The 25608-nt window shown below is 31.3% G+C and overlaps 1 protein-coding gene across 1 annotated transcript; it reads right to left on the bottom strand.

Annotated features, from left to right (window-relative positions):
• Positions 1–13350: 13350 nt before the first annotated feature.
• Positions 13351–15717, bottom strand: LOC135663047 (NAD(P)H-quinone oxidoreductase chain 4, chloroplastic). The gene has a single exon (XM_065176749.1). It carries the CDS (start codon positions 14890–14892, stop codon positions 13480–13482), a length of 1413 nt encoding a protein of 470 aa, XP_065032821.1. The 5' UTR covers positions 14893–15717; the 3' UTR covers positions 13351–13479.
• Positions 15718–25608: the final 9891 nt, after the last annotated feature.

Below are 25608 nucleotides of genomic sequence, written 5' to 3'. Positions count from 1 at the left end.
TGGATTGGTATTATTCTGGATACGGCAAAATCATTCTATTCGATCTAAATCTAATAGGTACCTTGCTAAATCTAATAGGTACCTTGTGTCAGAATTGAGAAATTCTATGGCTCGAATTTTTAGTATTCTCTTATTTATCACCTGTGTCTACTATTTAGGCAGAATGCCGTCGCCTATTGTCACTAAGAAACTGAAAGAAACCTCAGAAAAGGAAGAAAGGGGAGAAAGTGAGGAAGAAAGCGATGTAGAAAGTGAGGAAGAAAGCGATGTAGAAACAACTTCCGAAAGGAAGGAGACTAAACAGGAACAAGAGGGATCCACCGAAAAAGACCCTTCCCTTTATTCGGAAGAAAAGGAGGATCCGGACAAAATAGATGAAACGGAAGAGATCCGAGTGAATGGAAAGGAAAAAACAAAGCATGAATTCCACTTTCACTTTAAAGACACATGCGATAAAGATAGCCCAGTTTACGAAGATTCTTATCTTGATACCTATCAAGATAATTGGGAATTGGGAAGACTTGAAGAAGAGAAAAATGAAAAGACTTTTTTCTGCTTTGACTTTGAAAAACCTATTGTAACTTTTCTTTTCGATTATAAGCGGTGGAATCGTCCATTGCGATATATAAAAAATAATCGATTTGAAAATAGTGTACAAAATGAAATGTCACAATATTTTTTTTATACGTGTTCAAGTGATGGAAAACAAATAATATCTTTTACATATCCGCCTAGTTTATCAACTTTTTCGGAAATGATAGAACGCAAAATGTCTTTGTACATGACAGAAAAATTTTCCCATGAAGACCTATATGATTATTGGGTTTCTACCAATGAGCAAAAAAAATACAACTTGAGCAATGAATTGATAAGTCGAATAAAAACTCTAGAAGAAGAAGAAGAAGAAGAAGAAGAAGAAAGGATATCTCTTGCTCTAGATATACTTGAAAAAAGGACCAGATTATGCAACGATGAGAATGAGCAAGAATACTTGCCAAAAGCGTATGATCCTTTTTTGAGCGGACCGTATCGTGGAACAATAAGAACAATAAAAAAATTCTATTCACATACAATCATGAATGATTTAATTACTTCTACAAATGATTTAATTACTTCTACAAATGATTTAATTACTTCTACAGAAGAAGAAGATGTAGATTCCATAGAAACGTTTTGGATAAATAAGATTCATGGGCTCTTTCCTATTTCTAAAAATTCTCGAGAATTTGAACATGAAAAGAATCCGCTTGATGAGAAATCATCATTTAATTATATTGTTAATTTCTTAACGTCAATCGATGAATCTTCTTTATTTTTATTGGAAGAAGAAAGAAGAATTAATTCAGAAAGTAAAGCAAAATCCTTGAGATTTGTATTCGACATAATTACAACCAATCCAAATGATCAAACAACAACTGAAAAAAAATCCATTGGAATAGAAGAAAAAAAATCCATTGGAATAGAAGAAAAAAAATCCATTGGAATAGAAGAAATCAGTAAAAAGGTTCCTCGATGGTCATACAAATTGACCGATGAATTAGAAGGACTGGATCAAGAAAATGGAGAAGAACAGAAGGAAGATTATGAAATTTGTTCAAGAAAAGCGAAACGGGTGGTGATCTATACTGATAAAAATCTGGATACCGATACTGATAATATTGATCAAGCAGAAGCAGAAGCAGAAGCAGAAGCAGAAGCAGAAGAGGTGGCTTTGATACGTTATTCGCAACAACCAGATTTTAATCGGGGTATAATCCAAGGATCCATGCGTGCTCAAAGACGTAAAACAGTTATTTGGGAAATATTTCAAACAAATGTTCATTCCCCGCTTTTTTTGGATCGAATAGACAAAGTCTTTTTTTTTTCTTTTTTTGATAGATATAGATATCGAATAATTAATCTTATTTTTAGGAATTCCGTGGGGGGAAACCCAGAATCCGAAACTTCCGACTTTGAGGAGGAAGAGGAAGAGACAAACACTGGGAAAAAAAAAGACGAGGAGAAAAAAAAAAAAGAGGAAGATGAACGGATAACAATATCAGAAATTTGGGATAGCATTATATTTGCTCAAGCAATAAGAGGTTTGATGCTGATAACCCAATCTTTTTTTAGAAAAAACATTGTATTGCCTTCATTGATAATAGCTAAAAATATTGGACGTATGTTATTATTCCAATTCCCCGAGTGGTATGAGGATTTGAAGGAATGGAATAGAGAAATACATGTTAAATGCACCTATAATGGTGTTCCATTATCAGAAACAGAATTTCCCCAAGATTGGTTAACAGATGGTATTCAGATAAAGATTTTATTTCCTTTTCGTTTAAAACCTTGGCGAAGATCTAAAATACGATCTCATCATGGAGATCCAATGAAAAAAAAAGGAAAAAAAGAAAATTTTTGTTTTTTAACAGTTTGGGGAATGGAAACGGAACTCCCTTTTGGTTCTCCCCGAAAGCAACCTTCTTTTTTTGAACCCATATATAAGGAACTCAAAAAAAAAATTAGAAAAGTAAAAAAGAACTCTCTAAAAGTTTCAAAAGAAAAAAAAAGATGGGTCATCAAAATAGTTCTAGTTCTAAAACGAGTTCTAAAACGAGTTCTAAAACGAATAGTTCTAGTTCTAAAACGAATAGTTCTAGTTCTAAAACGAACAGTTCTAGTTCTAAAACGAATAATGAAGAAACTTGAAAAAGTGAACCAAATTTCTTTATTTGAATTGAGGAAGGGAAAAGTACATGAACCAAATGAAAATGCAAAAGATTCAAAAAAAAATAATCAGATTATTCACGAATCGACCATTCAAATTCGATCTATGAATTGGACAAATTATTTACTCATAGAAAAAAAAATGAAAGATCTTGCTGATAAGACAATCACAATAAGGAATCAAATAGAAGGAATCACAAAAGACAAGAAGAAAATAGTTCTAGCCTATCATGATAAAAGACCGGAATTACAAAAACATATTTGGCAGATACTTCAAAGAAAAAATACCCGATTAATACGCAAATCACATTATTTTATGAAATCTTTCATTGAAAAAATATACATAGATATCTTGCAATGTATGGTTACCATTTCTAAGGTTAATGCACAACTTTTAAAAAAAACAATTATCAATGAATCCATTTACAACGATGAAAGAAATCAAGAAGGAATTGATGAAACAGATCAAGATACAATGAACTTTATTTCGACTATAAAAAAGTCCTTTTCTAATCCTAATATTAGAAATGATTTAAACACTTATCACGACTTATCTTCCTTGTCCCAAGCATATGTATTTTACAAATTGTCACAAACCCAATTATTTAACAACCATCACCTGAGATCTGTACTTCAATATCACGATCACGGGACCTATCCTTTTATTAAAGACAAGATAAAGTATTATTGTATGACACGAGGAATATTTGATTCCAAATCAAGGTTTGATTCCAAATCAAGGCATAAGAAAATTAATAAGTCTGGAATGAATAAATGGAAAAACTGGTTAAAGGGTCATTATCAATATAATTTTTCTCGGAGCAAATGGTCTCGATTAGTACCGAAAAAATGGCGAAATAGAGTCAATCAACGTTGTACTATTCAAAATAAAGAATCAATGAAATTGTATTCATATAAAAAAGAAAAAGACCGATTAATTCATTACATGAATGAAAATTTTTGTGCAGTGGATTTATCGATGAGTCAAAAAGAAAAATTTAAAAAACACTACAGATATGATCTTTTATCACATGAATATATAAATTATGGGGATAGTAAGGACTCATACACACTGAAACCCGAATCGTTTTATGTATTGCTAAATATGACTATTGATGATTACCTAAAAAAAGGATATTTTATTGATACCCATAAAAATCTGGATAGAAAATATTTGGATTATAGAATTCTTCATTTTTGCCTTAGAAACAATAGTGATATTGAGAACAATAGTGATATTGAGAACAATAGTGATATTGAGAACAATAGTGATATTGAGGACTGGACCGATATGTATATCGGTACCGAAATTTATAAAAATACTAATAAAAATACTAAGACTAAGACTCATCAAAAAAAAATTTTTGATTGGATGGGAATGAATCGAAATTATTCTACCATATCAAATCTAGAACCTTGGTTCTTCCCAGAATTTGTGTTACCTTTTGATGCATATAAGATTAAACCGTGGATCATACCAATCAAATTACTTCTTTCTAATATTTATTATGAAAATGATATTAGTCAAAATCAAAATGAAAAAAATATTAGTCAAAATCAAAATGAAAAAAATATTAGTCAAAATCAAAATAAAAAAAATATTAGTCAAAATCAAAATAAAAAAAATATTAGTCAAAATCAAAATAAAAAAAATATTAGTCAAAATCAAAATAAAAAAAATATTAGTCAAAATCAAAATAAAAAAAATATTAGTCAAAATCAAAATAAAAAAAATATTAGTCAAAATCAAAATAAAAAAAATATTAGTCAAAATCAAAACATCAAAGATTCCGTTAAAATAGAATTTCAAAATTCCAACCAAGAAAAAGAGGGTCAATCAAATCTTGTATCAGATCCACAAAAACAAAACCAAAAGGAATATCTTGAAGAGGATTGCACGAGATCAAACATTAAAAAAGGTAAAAAAAAAAAAAAACAATCCAAGAAAAATAAGGAAGGAGAACTAGATTTGTTCCTGAAAAAATATTTTATTTTTCAATTAAGATGGGATGACCCCTTGAATCAAAAAATTATTAATAATGTTAGGATATATTGTCTCCTACTTAGATTGATAAATCCAAGGGAAATTGCTATATCCTCGATTCAAAGAGGAGAGATGCATCTGGATGTAATGCTGATTCAGAAAGATCTAGCTCTTACAGAATTAATAAAAAGGGGAATATTAATTATCGAACCAATTCGTCTATCTTTAAGAAGGGATGGAAAATTCATTATATATCAAACCATAAGTATTTCATTGATCGATAAGAGTAAACACCAAATTAATAGAAAATACATAAAGAAAAGATATGTTGATAAGAATAATTTGAAAAAATCCACTGGACGACATGGCAATATATTTGTGAATGGGGATCAAGATCATTATAATTTCTTTGTTCCTGAAAATATTCTATCTCCTAGACGTCGTAGAGAATTGAGAATTCTAATTTGTTTCAACTCTCATAATCGGGATATTGTGAATAGAAATCCAGTATTTTGCAACGAAAACAACATAAGAAACTCTGAACAATTTTTGAATGAGGACAAACGTCTTAATACGGATTTAAATAAATTAATTAAATGCAAATTGTTTCTTTGGCCCAATTACCGATTAGAAGATTTAGCTTGTATGAATCGCTATTGGTTTGATACCAATAATGGTAGTCGTTTCAGTATGTCAAGGATACGTATGTATCCACGATTCAGAATTATTTAATAGTATATTTCCTATATATCACATGCCGTTTTCAGTAAATAAAAACCGAAAGATGTACGCATATGGTGTGTTACGTTCTGGTACATGATACGTATTTACTTGTGTATCAATTCAATTGAATCTAGAAAGAAATCTACAGAATCTTTTTAGGTGCAAAGAAATCATTCTCTTTCGTAAATGCAGAAATATATTATCCTTTTCTTTTCTATCTAAATCAAATGGAAAATTTGATTTAGATAGAAACGGATAAATCTAAATTTTTGCGTGTACTAGATTAAAAAAAATTGACATAATATAATAATTATTATTTTATTTTTCCTGATCGGTAAAATCCATGGCATGGAAAAGAAAGAAAAGAAAAAGATAAAAAAAGTTTTATGGTCAAAAATTCATTCATTTCACTTCTTCCACAAGAAGAAAAAGAAGAAAACAGGGGTTCTGTTGAATTTCAAGTATTAAGTTTCACCAATAAGATACGAAGACTTACTTCACATTTGGAATTGCACAAAAGAGATTTTTTATCACAAAGAGGTCTACAAAAAATTCTGAGAAAACGTCAACGTCTGCTGGCTTATTTGTCAAAGAAAAATAGAGCGCGTTATAAGAAATTAATTGACCAGTTGGATATTCGGGAGCCAAAAAATCGTTAATTAAATCGTTTGAATTAGTATAGTAGTTATTAGATTTTTTATTTTGATGAACCTCCTACTTTTTTGAGGAATTCATGAAATAATGAATTAAGGAAGAAAAGATATGACTGTACCGGCTACAAAAAAAGATTTCATGATAGTTAATATGGGTCCTCACCACCCATCAATGCATGGTGTTCTTCGACTGATCGTTACTCTCGATGGTGAAGATGTTATTGACTGTGAACCCATATTGGGCTATTTACACAGAGGGATGGAAAAAATAGCGGAAAACCGAACAATTATACAATATCTGCCTTATGTAACACGTTGGGATTATTTAGCTACTATGTTCACAGAGGCAATAACGGTAAATGCACCAGAACAACTGGAAAATGTTCAAGTACCTAAAAGGGCTAGCTATATCAGAGTAATTATGCTGGAGCTGAGCCGTATAGCTTCTCATTTGTTATGGCTTGGGCCTTTTATGGCGGATATCGGCGCGCAGACTCCCTTTTTCTATATTTTCAGAGAGAGAGAATTGATATATGATTTATTCGAAGCCGCCACAGGTATGCGAATGATGCATAATTATTTCCGCATCGGAGGAGTAGCTGCCGATCTACCTTATGGCTGGATAGATAAATGTTTGGATTTTTGCGATTATTTTTTAACAGGAATTGTTGAATATCAAAAACTCATTACGCGAAATCCCATTTTTTTGGAGCGAGTCGAAGGAGTGGGCATTATTGGTGGAGAGGAAGCAATAAATTGGGGTTTATCAGGACCGATGTTACGAGCTTCTGGAACACAATGGGATCTTCGTAAAATTGATAATTATGAGTGTTACAATGAATTCGATTGGGAAGTCCAATGGCAAAAAGAAGGAGATTCGTTAGCTCGTTATTTAGTACGAATCGGTGAAATGAGGGAATCTATAAAAATAATTCAACAGGCTCTAGAAGGAATTCCTGGAGGACCCTATGAGAATTTAGAAGTCCGACGCTTTGATAGAGCAAAAAATTCCGAATGGAATGATTTTGAATATAGATTTATTAGTAAAAAACCTTCACCCAATTTTGAATTGTCGAAACAAGAACTTTACGTGAGAGTAGAAGCCCCAAAAGGGGAATTAGGAATTTATTTGATAGGAGATAATAGTGTTTTCCCTTGGAGATGGAAAATTCGTCCACCCGGCTTCATAAATTTGCAAATTCTTCCTCAGCTAGTTAAAAGAATGAAATTGGCTGATATCATGACGATACTAGGTAGTATAGATATCATTATGGGAGAGGTTGATCGTTGAAATGATAATTGATACGACAGAAGTACAAACTATCAATTCTTTTTCTATATCGGAATCCTTAAAAGAAGTATATGGACTCATATGGATCTTTGTACCCATTTTGACCCTTATATTGGGAATTACAATAGGGGTACTAGTAATTGTGTGGTTAGAAAGAGAAATATCTGCAGCGATACAACAACGTATTGGGCCTGAATATGCCGGCCCCTTGGGAATTCTTCAAGCTCTAGCAGATGGAACTAAACTACTTTTTAAAGAAGACCTTCTCCCATCTAGAGGAGATGTTCGTTTGTTTAGTATTGGACCGTCTATAGTGGTCATATCAATTCTACTAAGTTATTTAGTAATTCCTTTTGGGTATCGCCTCATTTTAGCCGATCTCAGTATAGGTGTTTTTTTATGGGTCGCCATTTCAAGTATTGCTCCTATTGGGCTTCTTATGTCAGGATACGGATCGAATAATAAATATTCCTTTTCAGGTGGTCTACGAGCTGCTGCTCAATCTATTAGTTATGAAATACCATTAACTCTATGTGTGTTATCAATATCTCTACGTGTGATTCGTTGAACATGAACTTTATACTTCTTTCCTAGAAGTAAAGGAAAGAAGTTGAATGTAATGTATTGAATAGGTATTTTATTTTTTATTCATCATTCGGGTCAATGAGTTAAACCAGATAGTTATATGAGTGAAACAAAACAACTTAGAAGTTTGCAGTAAGAAGATAAAATCTCATTTCATATGTACAAGAATAAAGTTGAAGTAAACATAAGCAGTGTAAACTGTTTACCCCAAGATTAAGATTCTTTCATTAGTCATCATATCTTGGAGCGGGTGTAAAAGATCAACTGTATGGAGTTTTCATTACTGTCTTGTATTTATTACCATGCCGTAGATCAATCAAAAATCAGTGGACGGTTAGGAACACCAAAGTGCACAAAGGATTAGTAATAGAGATAATGTAAGGTATCAAAAAAAGAGATATTTCTACAATTTATAAAACGAATAAAAATAGGGACTTTAAGTTGGTTTATATTTATAAATTTATAAAATATAAATTTATAAAAAAAATAAAAAAATGAATAAAGATATTGATGCATAAAATAAATAAAAGAATAGATAAGAAGAGATTCGTCCACCTCCCATGGATTTGATTCCTTCCCCTATAAAAAAACTTGCAATGCCAACCCCATTTGTAATTCCATCAATTATATATCTATCAAAAAACTGAGTTAGTTCGGTTAATCCCCTTATACCCATGGTAAAAACCTTAGTATAAAAAATATCTATGTAACCACGATTATATGACCAATTGTATATCCCATTTTTTATTTGGTCCAAGAGAATCCTTTTAGGACCACCTTTTACAAATGCATTGATAAAGTTCAAATTCCGGAAAAACGAATAAGCAGACCCATATAAGATATATGCTATGAATAGTCCGGAAATAGCTATACTTACTGAAAAAATTGCATTTGTAAAAAATTCATACCAATCCACAGAATAACTCGAATTTGGATGGAAAAGGTTTGTGAGTGGAGTTAACCATTTGGATAATATATCCAAATCTATTACTCCTTGATCAAAATGAATTCCTATTGATCCAACAAACAAAGTAAATAATACCAATATAAGCAGAGGAAATAGCATAGTATTGTCCACTTCGCGAGGGTACATAGAAGTGTACTTTTTTTCGAAAGAAGTATTAAAGTATCGTATGCATTTTTTTAGATTATTATCAATTTTATACATATCCTTTGAAAAAAAGAAGACCCTATTATTCATTGTTGATAAAGGTAAATTTCTATTGACTGCTTTGGCTACCTCCTTTCCCCATAGAGATATTGAATAGGACGAACTATTTTTTGTGCTACTGTAATCTTGAAAATGAACGCGCAAATGTCCATCAAAGGTAAGTAAATACACCCGAAACATATAAAATGCAGTCAATCCTGCTGTGAAACAAGCTATTATTGCGAAAATTGGTGAATACAACCAACTATCATTAAGAATTTCATCTTTGGACCAAAAACAAGCAAGAGGTGGAATACCGCAAATAGAAAGTGTACCCAATAAAAAAGTAGTTCTTGTAATTGGAACATATCTTCTTAAACCACCCATAAGAGCCATATTCTGACTTTTTTCTGGCGAATATCCAACAATAGGTTCCATTGAATGAATAATGGATCCGGATCCCAAAAACAATAAAGCTTTAGAATAGGCATGGGTAATCAAATGGAATAAAGCAGCTCGATAAGAACCTATACCTAGAGCTAACATAATATAACCCAATTGAGACATTGTAGAATAGGCTAAACTTCTTTTTATATCTCTTTGAGCAAGAGCCAAAGTAGCTCCTAGTAGTACTGTTATTACACCTATTAAAGATATGAAATTCATTATGTAAGGTATAGCTATGAAAATAGGAAGAAGTCGAGCTACAAGAAAAATTCCTGCTGCTACCATAGTAGCAGCGTGTATAAGAGCCGAGATGGGAGTGGGTCCTTCCATGGCATCGGGTAACCATACGTGAAGGGGGAATTGTGCGGATTTAGCAACTGCACCAATGAATAATAAAGAGGCACACAAAGTAGCAAATAAAGAACTGACACCATTATTATGGATCAAGTTATTAGTTATTTCGAACAAATCCCGAAATTCGAAACTACCTGTTATCCAATAAAAACCTAAAATTCCTAATAATAAACCAAAATCCCCTACACGGTTAGTTACAAAAGCTTTTTGACAAGCACTTGCTGCAGTCGGTCGTGTGAACCAAAATCCTATTAATAAATAGGAACACATCCCCACCAGTTCCCAAAAAATATAAATTTGTATCAAATTGGAACTGGTAACTAATCCCAACATGGAAGCATTGAAAAAACTCATATAAGCAAAAAATCTCAGATATCCTTGATCATGAGACATATAATTGTCACTATAAATAAGAACCAAGATTCCAACAGTAGTAATTAGTATTGACATAATAGAACTAAGTGGGTCGATCAAATATCCGAACTCTAAGGAAAAATCATTATTGATGGTCCAAGACCATAGATATTGATAGATAGAACTTCCATGTATTTGTTGAATAGATAAATTGGCTGAAAACCCCATAACTATACTTAACAGTAAAACACTAGGAAAAGCCCATATACGACGAATATTTTTTGTTGCTGTCGGAATCAGTAGAAGTCCAAATCCTATTGACACAGTAACTGGAAGTGGAAGAAAAGGTATTATCCATGCATATTGATATGTATGTTCCATAAGAAAACAAAATGAAATCTTTAATAATTCTACTATTCTAGTCTAGTCTTAGTAGAATATTCTATTCTGGTAATTTATAGCCATATTATATAGTATAATAAGAAAAAAGAGTTATACCAAAAGGAGTACTTGATTCTAATTATGTTTTAATAAAATTATATGTTTTAATAGGTTTAAAATATATTTTCAAACAGGTTTTAAATATATTTTTTAATAGGTTTTAAATATATTTTTTAATAGGTTTTAAACATATTCGAAAATGCTTTTTTTAAAACTATTCTACCAGGGAATAAGTATAGATAATGACTAAAAGGAACAATCTATTTTGAACAAAACAATACATGTCTTTCACATACAACGATAAAAACTGGTAACCCTTTTTGAATGGCAGTTCCCAAAAAGCGTACTTCTATGTCAAAAAAACGTATTCGTAAAAATATTTGGAAAAAAAAAGGATTTTTAGCTGCAGTAAAGGCTTTTTCCTTAGCGAAATCGGTTTCCACCGGACGTTCAAAAAGTTTTTTTGTGCAACAAACAAATAATAAAGTCTTGGAATAATCGGAATTGACATACCCGAAGAACTTCGAATTTTTTAAGATGAACGATTCACATTAATTAATGTATTGAACTCCTCAATATCAATATGAGTTAGAACTAGCTGTTGTAGTATGTAGATGTGGTATGTAGAATAAAGGTATGTATATCGAATTCTGAATATTTTTTCTATCTACTTTTTTCACAATAGAAAAATATTTTTCTATTGTGAAAAGTAGAGTATGATTACGATAGAAATGAAAATTCTTTTGTTTCTTATATGCCTAACAAAAACCTAATTAGTTTGGTAAATCTTACCATTATGCATTATATATATAATGAAGAGACCATTATATATAATATGAAGAGTATTAATACTCTAATGATACTAAGGAATGATACTAAGGTGTCGAAATCGTTAGAAAATTTCAAATTCTTTTGATTTAGTGATGAAATTGTTATACATATGAAATCCTGGTTATTTAATCTTCTTCATTGAAAAAAAAAATATTTTTTTTTTCATTTTGTTTGAATCTATGAAATCAAATCGGATAAATAAAAAACGAATCAAAAAATAGAAAATGAACAATTCTTAGTTCTATACCTCGACAGACAACAAAACTATTGAGTTCTAACTGTTTTGGAAGAACTTAGTTTCTAGTACGCGAAAGTTTATTATTAAAACTAAACTTACTAAAACTAAACTTACTTTATTATTAAAACTAAACTTACAATGATCCCAACTAAAGATTCTTTTTTTGAATAGAGATTCAAATAGGAATTTAAATGAATTTTGATTTATCGATTCTAATGTTTACTAAACTATATTGAATCCTTGATTCTCGACGATTCAACATGAATTGACTATTATTATTTCAAGTAAGCCGCCATGGTGAAATTGGTAGACACGCTGCTCTTAGGAAGCAGTGCTAGAGCATCTCGGTTCGAGTCCGAGTGGCGGCATCCTTGAAATCCTAGAAAATAAATCCTCTAAAAGAGACACAATGGATCCTATAATGTATTCAATTCTCGATTTAAATTCTCTAATGGGACCCCTTTTTATGATATTTACAACTTTAGAACATATATTAACTCATATCTCTTTTTCGATAATTTCAATTGTGATTACGATTCATTTAATGATCTTATTAGTCCGCGAAATCGTAGGATTGCGTGATTCATTGGAAAAAGGGATGATAGCCACTTTTTTCTCTATAACAGGATTATTAGTTTCTCGTTGGATTTCTTCAGGACATTTTCCGTTAAGTAATTTATACGAGTCATTAATCTTCCTTTCGTGCAGTTTCTCCATTATTCATATGATTTCCAAGATGGGGAACCATAAAAATGATTTAAGCACAATAACCGCACCAAGTACCATTTTTACACAAGGCTTTGCCACGTCGGGTTTTTTAACTGAAATGCATCAATCCGCAATATTAGTACCTGCTCTACAATCTCAGTGGTTAATGATGCACGTAAGTATGATGTTATTAAGCTATGCAGCTCTTTTATGCGGATCACTATTATCAGTCGCTCTTCTAGTCATTACATTTCGAAAAAACATCGATATTTTTTGTAAAGGTAATAATTTCTTAATTAAACCATTTTTCTTTGGTGAGATTCAATATTTGAATGAAAAAAGAAGTGTTTTTAAAAACACTTCTTTTCTTTCATTTCGAAATTATTATAAATATCAATTGACTCAACGTTTGGATTATTGGAGTTATCGTGTCATTAGTTTAGGATTTACCTTTTTAACCATAGGCATTCTTTGTGGAGCAGTATGGGCTAATGAGGCATGGGGATCTTATTGGAATTGGGACCCCAAAGAAACTTGGGCTTTTATTACTTGGACCATATTCGCGATTTATTTACATACTAGAACTAGAATACATATTAGAAGTAGAACAAATCAAAGTTTGCAAAGTATGAATTCGGCACTTGTGGCTTCTATAGGATTTCTTATAATTTGGGTATGTTATTTTGGAATCAATCTATTAGGAATAGGTCTACATAGTTATGGTTCATTCACATTAACATCTACTTGAATAAACTACACAGATAAATAATTGAATAAACTACATAAAGAATACATAAGAACATCATCCCATATATATATATAAAAGCTTCTTGTTTGTGCGAGTTTTTGAGAACCGTTTGAATCATTCCTTATTCAAAACGGTTCTCAAAAACTCAAAATGCATCTCATTACAATTCTAATTCACTTTATTCTTTTGCATTGTACAGCGAACGATTTTAAAAATCTTAAAATCAAAGACAAAAATTATATTTCCGTATTATTAATGAAAGACTATCGATGAAAGTAATTAGATAGGATAGCTTGCACCCTGTCAACTGATAGCGAGAGAACGAAATCCGGATAAATACCAATACCTATTACGGGTAGAAAGATACAGATTGAAACAAATAGTTCTCGTGGTCCAGAATCCGCAAAATTAGAGTTTGGAACATTGAATAGCTTGTATCCATAGAACATCTGACGTAACATAGATAATAAATAAATAGGAGTTAATATCATTCCAATTGCCATTACAAAAGTAATTAGCATTTTTGGCATTAAAAGGTATTTTGGACTAGTAATTATTCCAAAAAATACTAATAATTCCGCAACAAAACCACTCATTCCTGGCAATGCAAGAGAAGCCATCGAAAAACTACTGAACATGGTAAATAGTTTTGGCATTGGGATCGATACCCCCCCCATTTCGTCGAGATAAACAAGACGTATTCTATCACAACTCGTTCCTGCCAAGAAAAAAAGCGCAGCACCAATAAATCCATGAGAGAGTATTTGTAAAATGGCACCGTTGAGTCCCATTCCGGTTATAGAACCAATTCCTATAATTGTGAAACCCATGTGAGATACAGAGGAATAGGCTATTCTTTTTTTTAAATTCCGTTGACCGAGAGAGGTTGAAGCTGCATAGATTATTTGAATCGTTCCCACTATTACCAACCAGGGAGAAAATATAGAATGAGCGTGGGGTAATAATTCCATATTGATCCGAATAAGTCCATATGCGCCCATTTTTAATAAGATTCCAGCTAGAAGCATACATGTACTGTAATGTGCTTCTCCATGGGTATCTGGTAACCACGTATGTAGGGGTATAATCGGCGATTTGACAGCATAAGCAATAAGGAATCCAAAATATAATATTATTTCCAATGCCACAGGATATGATTGATTAGTTAATTTTGAAAAATCTAATGTGGGTTCATTAGGGCCATATAAACCCATACCTAGAACTCCTATTAAGAGAAAAATGGAGCCCCCCGCAGTGTACAAAATAAACTTTGTGGCCGAGTAGAGACGTTTCTTTCCCCCCCACATGGATAAAAGTAAATAAACAGGAATTAATTCTAACTCCCACAGCATGAAAAAAAGTAAAAGGTCTCTAGAAGAAAATAATCCTATTTGACCGCTGTACATTGCTAACATGAGAAAATAGAACAATCGCGAATTTCGAGTAACTGGCCAAGCCGCTAAGGTAGCTAAAGTGGTGATAAATCCTGTCAGTAAAATAGGTCCTATGGAAAGCCCATCGATTCCCAGTCTCCAGTGAAAATCAAAAACATCTATCCATTTTAAATCTTCCTCCAATTGGGTTAATGGATCGTCCAATTGGAAATGATAACAGAAAACATAGGTTGTTAGAAGGAGTTCCAACGAGCATATACATATAGCATACCACCTAAACATCTTATTTCCTTTATGAGGAAGAAAGAAAATGGAAGAACCGACGGATATCGGCAAAACAACAAGTATTGTTAACCAAGGAAAATAACTCGTGATAAAGACAAGATACGTTTGACCAGAAAAACCCGTGCTCGGAATAGAATAATATATTTTCTCGAGTACGGGCTTTTGTCGGTAAAGAGGAATCAATTGATTCAAGTGGATTTTTTTGTAACGTATCAATAACCTAGACCCATGCTGCGAGTTGTTTCATATGATAAATAAACACGGACACTCAAAAAATCCGTGGGGCAGGCGGATTCACATCTCTTACAACCCACACAGTCCTCGGTTCTTGGTGCGGAAGCAATTTGCTTAGCTTTACATCCGTCCCAAGGTATCATTTCCAATACGTCTGTGGGGCAGGCTCGTACACATTGAGTACACCCTATACATGTATCATAAATTTTTACTGAATGTGACATTGGATCTATAAATTCCAGATTTTAACATCAAAAATTTTCAATCTGGTAGAAAATTAGTATTTATATTATAGACACCAGACGAAGCAGTGGTTTATTAAAATTTTAAGAATCAATATATTTCTAAATCTGTTCATGAGAAAAAGCCAAGAGACTTTGATTTCCGTTTCAAAAATCATGATCATACGAGTCACATGTGTAAATAAAAATTGGCCGACAAAACAAATTGATCAATCATTCAAATCAATATTTCAATATTCATATTTTCAATATGAAATATGAATATATAAAAATAAAACTAAATTAGTAATTTAATTTATTTTCGTAATATGATTAACATATTATTATTTAATAATATTATTTTTATTATTTTATTATAATATTTATAATATTATGCAGTATATTATTATATAATACATTTATATTATTATATAATACATTAAAAATACATTAAAAACATTAAAATTTAAATACATTAAAATTAAATAAAATAAACAAATAAAAAACGAAATAAAAAAATTATAATACCAATTAAATTAAGAATATAATTATTTTTCATTAATGGAATATGAAAGTGAAAGAATAGAAATAGAAAAATATTCCAATTTCATTTATATTTTCTTATGCTTTATCATGTTGTGTGGTGTCTTGATTTATATGATCATTATAACTGATTATTCAATATATGATCATGATAATTATCACTAATTATTCAACAAATTCGATTGATTGATACGAGTTGATTTTCTGTTTCGATGAATCGACGAAACAATAGCTAGACCAATAGCTGCTTCAGCAGCTGCAACAGCTATAATAAAGATTGAGAAAATGTTTCCTTTTAATTGGCGACTATCAAATATATCAGAAAATGTTACAAGATTAATATTAACCGAATTTAGTATAAGCTCAAGACACATAAGTGCTCTAACCATGTTTCGACTTGTGATCAATCCATAGAGACCGATAGAAAATAAATAAACACTCAAAAAAAGTACATGCTCGAACATCATTGACTAACTCCTTATCAATCTCGATTCATTTCAATATGAACAATTGAAGCGATTCGATTTTTTATTTATTTAGAACTTCTAAAATTCTAAAAACTTTTTAATTCTTTTAAAATTCTAAGTATTTATTATTGGCGAGCCATAGTAATTGCACCTATCAAGGAAACTAAAAGAATTATAGAAATTAGTTCAAAGGGAAGATAAAAATCTGTCGATAAATGAATCCCAATTTGTTGAACGTTACTTATTAGGTCCTGTTCTATAATCTGGTTTGATCTTGTAGTCCAAATAATTCCGTACCATGACGTATCTGGTATAGTAGTAATTAGTGAAAAAAGAATACTTGTACAAACCAGTGAAGTGACTCCATCTCCAATGGTCCAAAAATACGAATCATTGGAATATTCTGAACCATTCATGAACATTACCGCAAATATGATTAAGACATTTACGGCTCCCACATAAATAAGTAGCTGTGCGGCAGCTACAAAAAAAGAGTTCGATGGAATGTAGAATAAGGATATACAAACAAGAACCAATCCCAATGAAAAAGCAGAATAAATAGGATTGGTAAGTAATACTACCCCCAGACCCCCTAATATAAGAACTGACCCCAGAAATGCTACAAGAATATCATGTATTGGTCCAGGTAAATCCATTATGTATAATATGTAAAAAAAAAAATATATAAGTCAAATCATGACCTTACTAAATGGTCCAGGAAAGGAAAAGGGTTACCCCATTTTTATTGTATATGATATGTTCCTAATTGAATTAAATCTTAATATGGATTAATTTAATATTAATTTTATATATAGATATAATTATTTTATTGGGCCAATCCTACTTACTTTTTATCCAAAAGAAAAAGAATAAAAAAAGTAGTTGAAATTGTATATTTCGAAATTCCCGTGATAAAAATATTATAAGTTTAAATCAAAGAGTGATTCTCACCAATCTATAGTTACTAATTAAATCTATAGTTACTAATTATTATTTGTAGTTACTGACCAACCAAAATAAAAAAGTTTTGATCTTTTATATCAAAACAAAATCTTAGTAATCGGTAATCGTTCTTGAATCAAAGGGTTTATCTTTATCTATTTTGATTTGAGTCGAATTCATAACTGTTTGAATTGTGTAATCTTCAATTACTGACATTGGTAACCGACTCAAAGCAATTTGATTATAATTCAATTCGTGACGATCATAAGTAGAAAGCTCATATTCTTCAGTCATTGATAAACAGTTTGTTGGACAATACTCGACACAGTTACCACAAAATATACAGACCCCGAAATCAATACTATAATTAAGCAATTGTTTCTTTTTCATATCTCTTTCCAATCTCCAATCAACAACAGGTAGATCTATTGGGCATACACGAACACATACTTCGCAAGCAATACATTTATCAAATTCAAAGTGAATTCGACCACGAAAACGTTCTGACGTAATTGATTTCTCATAAGGATATTGAATAGTTACAGGTAAACGGTTTGTGTGGGATAAGGTAATTATGAAACTTTGACCAATATACCTTGCAGCTCGTATTGTTTGTTGACCATAATTCATGAACCCAGTTACCATGGGAAACATATTGTAGATATCCATAAATAAATTGATGTTTCTTTCTCTTGTTTGAAAGAGGTTATGAATCTAGAATATCGTTATCGTATTCTGTTATTTTATAGTGAAACAAGTTGGGAAGAAGTTGTCAATAATAGATTACCCAAAGAAATAGGTAAAAGAAATTTCCATCCAAGATTTAATAGCTGGTCCATTCTCATCCTAGGTAAAGTCCATCTTGTTGTGATAGAAATGAACAGAAACAAATAAGCTTTAACTAATGTAATAAAGATACCAATTGTCATTCCAAAGACTCCAGCTATTTTTTTTATTCCGAAAAGCTCAGGAATGGATATGTACGGAATAGATAAATTCCACCCACCTAAGTAAAGAACCGTTACGAATAACGAAGAAGCTAATAGATTTAGGTAAGAAGCAAGATAAAATAAACCAAATCTGATACCAGAATATTCGGTTTGATAACCTGCTACTAATTCCTCCTCTGCTTCTGGTAAATCAAAGGGCAATCTCTCACATTCAGCTAGAGAAGAAATTATGAAAACTATAAATCCTATGGGCTGACGCCATAGATTCCACCCCCAAAAGCCATATTTGGACTGTGCTTCAACTATATCAACTGTACTTGAACTGTTAGATAATTATAGTCGATAATAACATTACTGTTTCCATCGCTATTCCAAAACCGTACATGAGACCTCAGCTTCATACGGCTCCTCTATGGCCACAAATAAATGTAAGGACTAGTTCGATATTATCACCCCTTTTCTTTTGGGATAACTAGAATAAAGATATATCAGAGAGTCCGAAATTAAACCAATGGAATTCCGTTTGCTAGAATAAGAAAAAGTGCTTCGGAATTAATCTCATCCCTTATGATAATAAAAATGTATTTTTCTTTGTTCGGTAATAACTCAGCCCTTCAATAAAATACTCGTTATATCAATAAATCTAAAGAATTTAAAGAATTAGGAATTAGTCCATTAATTGTGATAGGAATTCCACCCATATGGATGGGAAAAAAGAATAAATAAATATCTTTTTTTTATTAATTCGATTATTACATTCCATTTCTTTTGTTCCTGTTCTTCTATCTCAGAAGAGGGTACTTTGAAAAAAAAAGAATAAGGGATTAATTCGTTCTGGATAGTCATTTCTTTAATCAGTGAATAGGAGCATACTCTAGATCGGAATCGTAGGGAAGTACTGCTTGATCATTTCTACCAACTTAAAGTCCCTATTTTTATTCGTTTTATAAATTGTAGAAATATCTCTTTTTTTGATACCTTACATTATCTCTATTACTAATCCTTTGTGCACTTTGGTGTTCCTAACCGTCCACTGATTTTTGATTGATCTACGGCATGGTAATAAATACAAGACAGTAATGAAAACTCCATACAGTTGATCTTTTACACCCGCTCCAAGATATGATGACTAATGAAAGAATCTTAATCTTGGGGTAAACAGTTTACACTGCTTATGTTTACTTCAACTTTATTCTTGTACATATGAAATGAGATTTTATCTTCTTACTGCAAACTTCTAAGTTGTTTTGTTTCACTCATATAACTATCTGGTTTAACTCATTGACCCGAATGATGAATAAAAAATAAAATACCTATTCAATACATTACATTCAACTTCTTTCCTTTACTTCTAGGAAAGAAGTATAAAGTTCATGTTCAACGAATCACACGTAGAGATATTGATAACACACATAGAGTTAATGGTATTTCATAACTAATAGATTGAGCAGCAGCTCGTAGACCACCTGAAAAGGAATATTTATTATTCGATCCGTATCCTGACATAAGAAGCCCAATAGGAGCAATACTTGAAATGGCGACCCATAAAAAAACACCTATACTGAGATCGGCTAAAATGAGGCGATACCCAAAAGGAATTACTAAATAACTTAGTAGAATTGATATGACCACTATAGACGGTCCAATACTAAACAAACGAACATCTCCTCTAGATGGGAGAAGGTCTTCTTTAAAAAGTAGTTTAGTTCCATCTGCTAGAGCTTGAAGAATTCCCAAGGGGCCGGCATATTCAGGCCCAATACGTTGTTGTATCGCTGCAGATATTTCTCTTTCTAACCACACAATTACTAGTACCCCTATTGTAATTCCCAATATAAGGGTCAAAATGGGTACAAAGATCCATATGAGTCCATATACTTCTTTTAAGGATTCCGATATAGAAAAAGAATTGATAGTTTGTACTTCTGTCGTATCAATTATCATTTCAACGATCAACCTCTCCCATAATGATATCTATACTACCTAGTATCGTCATGATATCAGCCAATTTCATTCTTTTAACTAGCTGAGGAAGAATTTGCAAATTTATGAAGCCGGGTGGACGAATTTTCCATCTCCAAGGGAAAACACTATTATCTCCTATCAAATAAATTCCTAATTCCCCTTTTGGGGCTTCTACTCTCACGTAAAGTTCTTGTTTCGACAATTCAAAATTGGGTGAAGGTTTTTTACTAATAAATCTATATTCAAAATCATTCCATTCGGAATTTTTTGCTCTATCAAAGCGTCGGACTTCTAAATTCTCATAGGGTCCTCCAGGAATTCCTTCTAGAGCCTGTTGAATTATTTTTATAGATTCCCTCATTTCACCGATTCGTACTAAATAACGAGCTAACGAATCTCCTTCTTTTTGCCATTGGACTTCCCAATCGAATTCATTGTAACACTCATAATTATCAATTTTACGAAGATCCCATTGTGTTCCAGAAGCTCGTAACATCGGTCCTGATAAACCCCAATTTATTGCTTCCTCTCCACCAATAATGCCCACTCCTTCGACTCGCTCCAAAAAAATGGGATTTCGCGTAATGAGTTTTTGATATTCAACAATTCCTGTTAAAAAATAATCGCAAAAATCCAAACATTTATCTATCCAGCCATAAGGTAGATCGGCAGCTACTCCTCCGATGCGGAAATAATTATGCATCATTCGCATACCTGTGGCGGCTTCGAATAAATCATATATCAATTCTCTCTCTCTGAAAATATAGAAAAAGGGAGTCTGCGCGCCGATATCCGCCATAAAAGGCCCAAGCCATAACAAATGAGAAGCTATACGGCTCAGCTCCAGCATAATTACTCTGATATAGCTAGCCCTTTTAGGTACTTGAACATTTTCCAGTTGTTCTGGTGCATTTACCGTTATTGCCTCTGTGAACATAGTAGCTAAATAATCCCAACGTGTTACATAAGGCAGATATTGTATAATTGTTCGGTTTTCCGCTATTTTTTCCATCCCTCTGTGTAAATAGCCCAATATGGGTTCACAGTCAATAACATCTTCACCATCGAGAGTAACGATCAGTCGAAGAACACCATGCATTGATGGGTGGTGAGGACCCATATTAACTATCATGAAATCTTTTTTTGTAGCCGGTACAGTCATATCTTTTCTTCCTTAATTCATTATTTCATGAATTCCTCAAAAAAGTAGGAGGTTCATCAAAATAAAAAATCTAATAACTACTATACTAATTCAAACGATTTAATTAACGATTTTTTGGCTCCCGAATATCCAACTGGTCAATTAATTTCTTATAACGCGCTCTATTTTTCTTTGACAAATAAGCCAGCAGACGTTGACGTTTTCTCAGAATTTTTTGTAGACCTCTTTGTGATAAAAAATCTCTTTTGTGCAATTCCAAATGTGAAGTAAGTCTTCGTATCTTATTGGTGAAACTTAATACTTGAAATTCAACAGAACCCCTGTTTTCTTCTTTTTCTTCTTGTGGAAGAAGTGAAATGAATGAATTTTTGACCATAAAACTTTTTTTATCTTTTTCTTTTCTTTCTTTTCCATGCCATGGATTTTACCGATCAGGAAAAATAAAATAATAATTATTATATTATGTCAATTTTTTTTAATCTAGTACACGCAAAAATTTAGATTTATCCGTTTCTATCTAAATCAAATTTTCCATTTGATTTAGATAGAAAAGAAAAGGATAATATATTTCTGCATTTACGAAAGAGAATGATTTCTTTGCACCTAAAAAGATTCTGTAGATTTCTTTCTAGATTCAATTGAATTGATACACAAGTAAATACGTATCATGTACCAGAACGTAACACACCATATGCGTACATCTTTCGGTTTTTATTTACTGAAAACGGCATGTGATATATAGGAAATATACTATTAAATAATTCTGAATCGTGGATACATACGTATCCTTGACATACTGAAACGACTACCATTATTGGTATCAAACCAATAGCGATTCATACAAGCTAAATCTTCTAATCGGTAATTGGGCCAAAGAAACAATTTGCATTTAATTAATTTATTTAAATCCGTATTAAGACGTTTGTCCTCATTCAAAAATTGTTCAGAGTTTCTTATGTTGTTTTCGTTGCAAAATACTGGATTTCTATTCACAATATCCCGATTATGAGAGTTGAAACAAATTAGAATTCTCAATTCTCTACGACGTCTAGGAGATAGAATATTTTCAGGAACAAAGAAATTATAATGATCTTGATCCCCATTCACAAATATATTGCCATGTCGTCCAGTGGATTTTTTCAAATTATTCTTATCAACATATCTTTTCTTTATGTATTTTCTATTAATTTGGTGTTTACTCTTATCGATCAATGAAATACTTATGGTTTGATATATAATGAATTTTCCATCCCTTCTTAAAGATAGACGAATTGGTTCGATAATTAATATTCCCCTTTTTATTAATTCTGTAAGAGCTAGATCTTTCTGAATCAGCATTACATCCAGATGCATCTCTCCTCTTTGAATCGAGGATATAGCAATTTCCCTTGGATTTATCAATCTAAGTAGGAGACAATATATCCTAACATTATTAATAATTTTTTGATTCAAGGGGTCATCCCATCTTAATTGAAAAATAAAATATTTTTTCAGGAACAAATCTAGTTCTCCTTCCTTATTTTTCTTGGATTGTTTTTTTTTTTTTTTACCTTTTTTAATGTTTGATCTCGTGCAATCCTCTTCAAGATATTCCTTTTGGTTTTGTTTTTGTGGATCTGATACAAGATTTGATTGACCCTCTTTTTCTTGGTTGGAATTTTGAAATTCTATTTTAACGGAATCTTTGATGTTTTGATTTTGACTAATATTTTTTTTATTTTGATTTTGACTAATATTTTTTTTATTTTGATTTTGACTAATATTTTTTTTATTTTGATTTTGACTAATATTTTTTTTATTTTGATTTTGACTAATATTTTTTTTATTTTGATTTTGACTAATATTTTTTTTATTTTGATTTTGACTAATATTTTTTTTATTTTGATTTTGACTAATATTTTTTTCATTTTGATTTTGACTAATATTTTTTTCATTTTGATTTTGACTAATATCATTTTCATAATAAATATTAGAAAGAAGTAATTTGATTGGTATGATCCACGGTTTAATCTTATATGCATCAAAAGGTAACACAAATTCTGGGAAGAACCAAGGTTCTAGATTTGATATGGTAGAATAATTTCGATTCATTCCCATCCAATCAAAAATTTTTTTTTGATGAGTCTTAGTCTTAGTATTTTTATTAGTATTTTTATAAATTTCGGTACCGATATACATATCGGTCCAGTCCTCAATATCACTATTGTTCTCAATATCACTATTGTTCTCAATATCACTATTGTTCTCAATATCACTATTGTTTCTAAGGCAAAAATGAAGAATTCTATAATCCAAATATTTTCTATCCAGATTTTTATGGGTATCAATAAAATATCCTTTTTTTAGGTAATCATCAATAGTCATATTTAGCAATACATAAAACGATTCGGGTTTCAGTGTGTATGAGTCCTTACTATCCCCATAATTTATATATTCATGTGATAAAAGATCATATCTGTAGTGTTTTTTAAATTTTTCTTTTTGACTCATCGATAAATCCACTGCACAAAAATTTTCATTCATGTAATGAATTAATCGGTCTTTTTCTTTTTTATATGAATACAATTTCATTGATTCTTTATTTTGAATAGTACAACGTTGATTGACTCTATTTCGCCATTTTTTCGGTACTAATCGAGACCATTTGCTCCGAGAAAAATTATATTGATAATGACCCTTTAACCAGTTTTTCCATTTATTCATTCCAGACTTATTAATTTTCTTATGCCTTGATTTGGAATCAAACCTTGATTTGGAATCAAATATTCCTCGTGTCATACAATAATACTTTATCTTGTCTTTAATAAAAGGATAGGTCCCGTGATCGTGATATTGAAGTACAGATCTCAGGTGATGGTTGTTAAATAATTGGGTTTGTGACAATTTGTAAAATACATATGCTTGGGACAAGGAAGATAAGTCGTGATAAGTGTTTAAATCATTTCTAATATTAGGATTAGAAAAGGACTTTTTTATAGTCGAAATAAAGTTCATTGTATCTTGATCTGTTTCATCAATTCCTTCTTGATTTCTTTCATCGTTGTAAATGGATTCATTGATAATTGTTTTTTTTAAAAGTTGTGCATTAACCTTAGAAATGGTAACCATACATTGCAAGATATCTATGTATATTTTTTCAATGAAAGATTTCATAAAATAATGTGATTTGCGTATTAATCGGGTATTTTTTCTTTGAAGTATCTGCCAAATATGTTTTTGTAATTCCGGTCTTTTATCATGATAGGCTAGAACTATTTTCTTCTTGTCTTTTGTGATTCCTTCTATTTGATTCCTTATTGTGATTGTCTTATCAGCAAGATCTTTCATTTTTTTTTCTATGAGTAAATAATTTGTCCAATTCATAGATCGAATTTGAATGGTCGATTCGTGAATAATCTGATTATTTTTTTTTGAATCTTTTGCATTTTCATTTGGTTCATGTACTTTTCCCTTCCTCAATTCAAATAAAGAAATTTGGTTCACTTTTTCAAGTTTCTTCATTATTCGTTTTAGAACTAGAACTGTTCGTTTTAGAACTAGAACTATTCGTTTTAGAACTAGAACTATTCGTTTTAGAACTCGTTTTAGAACTCGTTTTAGAACTAGAACTATTTTGATGACCCATCTTTTTTTTTCTTTTGAAACTTTTAGAGAGTTCTTTTTTACTTTTCTAATTTTTTTTTGAGTTCCTTATATATGGGTTCAAAAAAAGAAGGTTGCTTTCGGGGAGAACCAAAAGGGAGTTCCGTTTCCATTCCCCAAACTGTTAAAAACACAAAAATTTTCTTTTTTTCCTTTTTTTTTTCATTGGATCTCCATGATGAGATCGTATTTTAGATCTTCGCCAAGGTTTTAAACGAAAAGGAAATAAAATCTTTATCTGAATACCATCTGTTAACCAATCTTGGGGAAATTCTGTTTCTGATAATGGAACACCATTATAGGTGCATTTAACATGTATTTCTCTATTCCATTCCTTCAAATCCTCATACCACTCGGGGAATTGGAATAATAACATACGTCCAATATTTTTAGCTATTATCAATGAAGGCAATACAATGTTTTTTCTAAAAAAAGATTGGGTTATCAGCATCAAACCTCTTATTGCTTGAGCAAATATAATGCTATCCCAAATTTCTGATATTGTTATCCGTTCATCTTCCTCTTTTTTTTTTTTCTCCTCGTCTTTTTTTTTCCCAGTGTTTGTCTCTTCCTCTTCCTCCTCAAAG

The sequence above is a fragment of the Musa acuminata genome, unplaced genomic scaffold (genome assembly GCF_036884655.1).
Source record: "Musa acuminata AAA Group cultivar baxijiao unplaced genomic scaffold, Cavendish_Baxijiao_AAA HiC_scaffold_674, whole genome shotgun sequence".
Lineage (NCBI taxonomy): Eukaryota > Viridiplantae > Streptophyta > Magnoliopsida > Zingiberales > Musaceae > Musa > Musa acuminata.
Note: the sequence above shows the minus strand (reverse complement) of the source record. Positions and strands in the feature narration are given on the sequence as shown.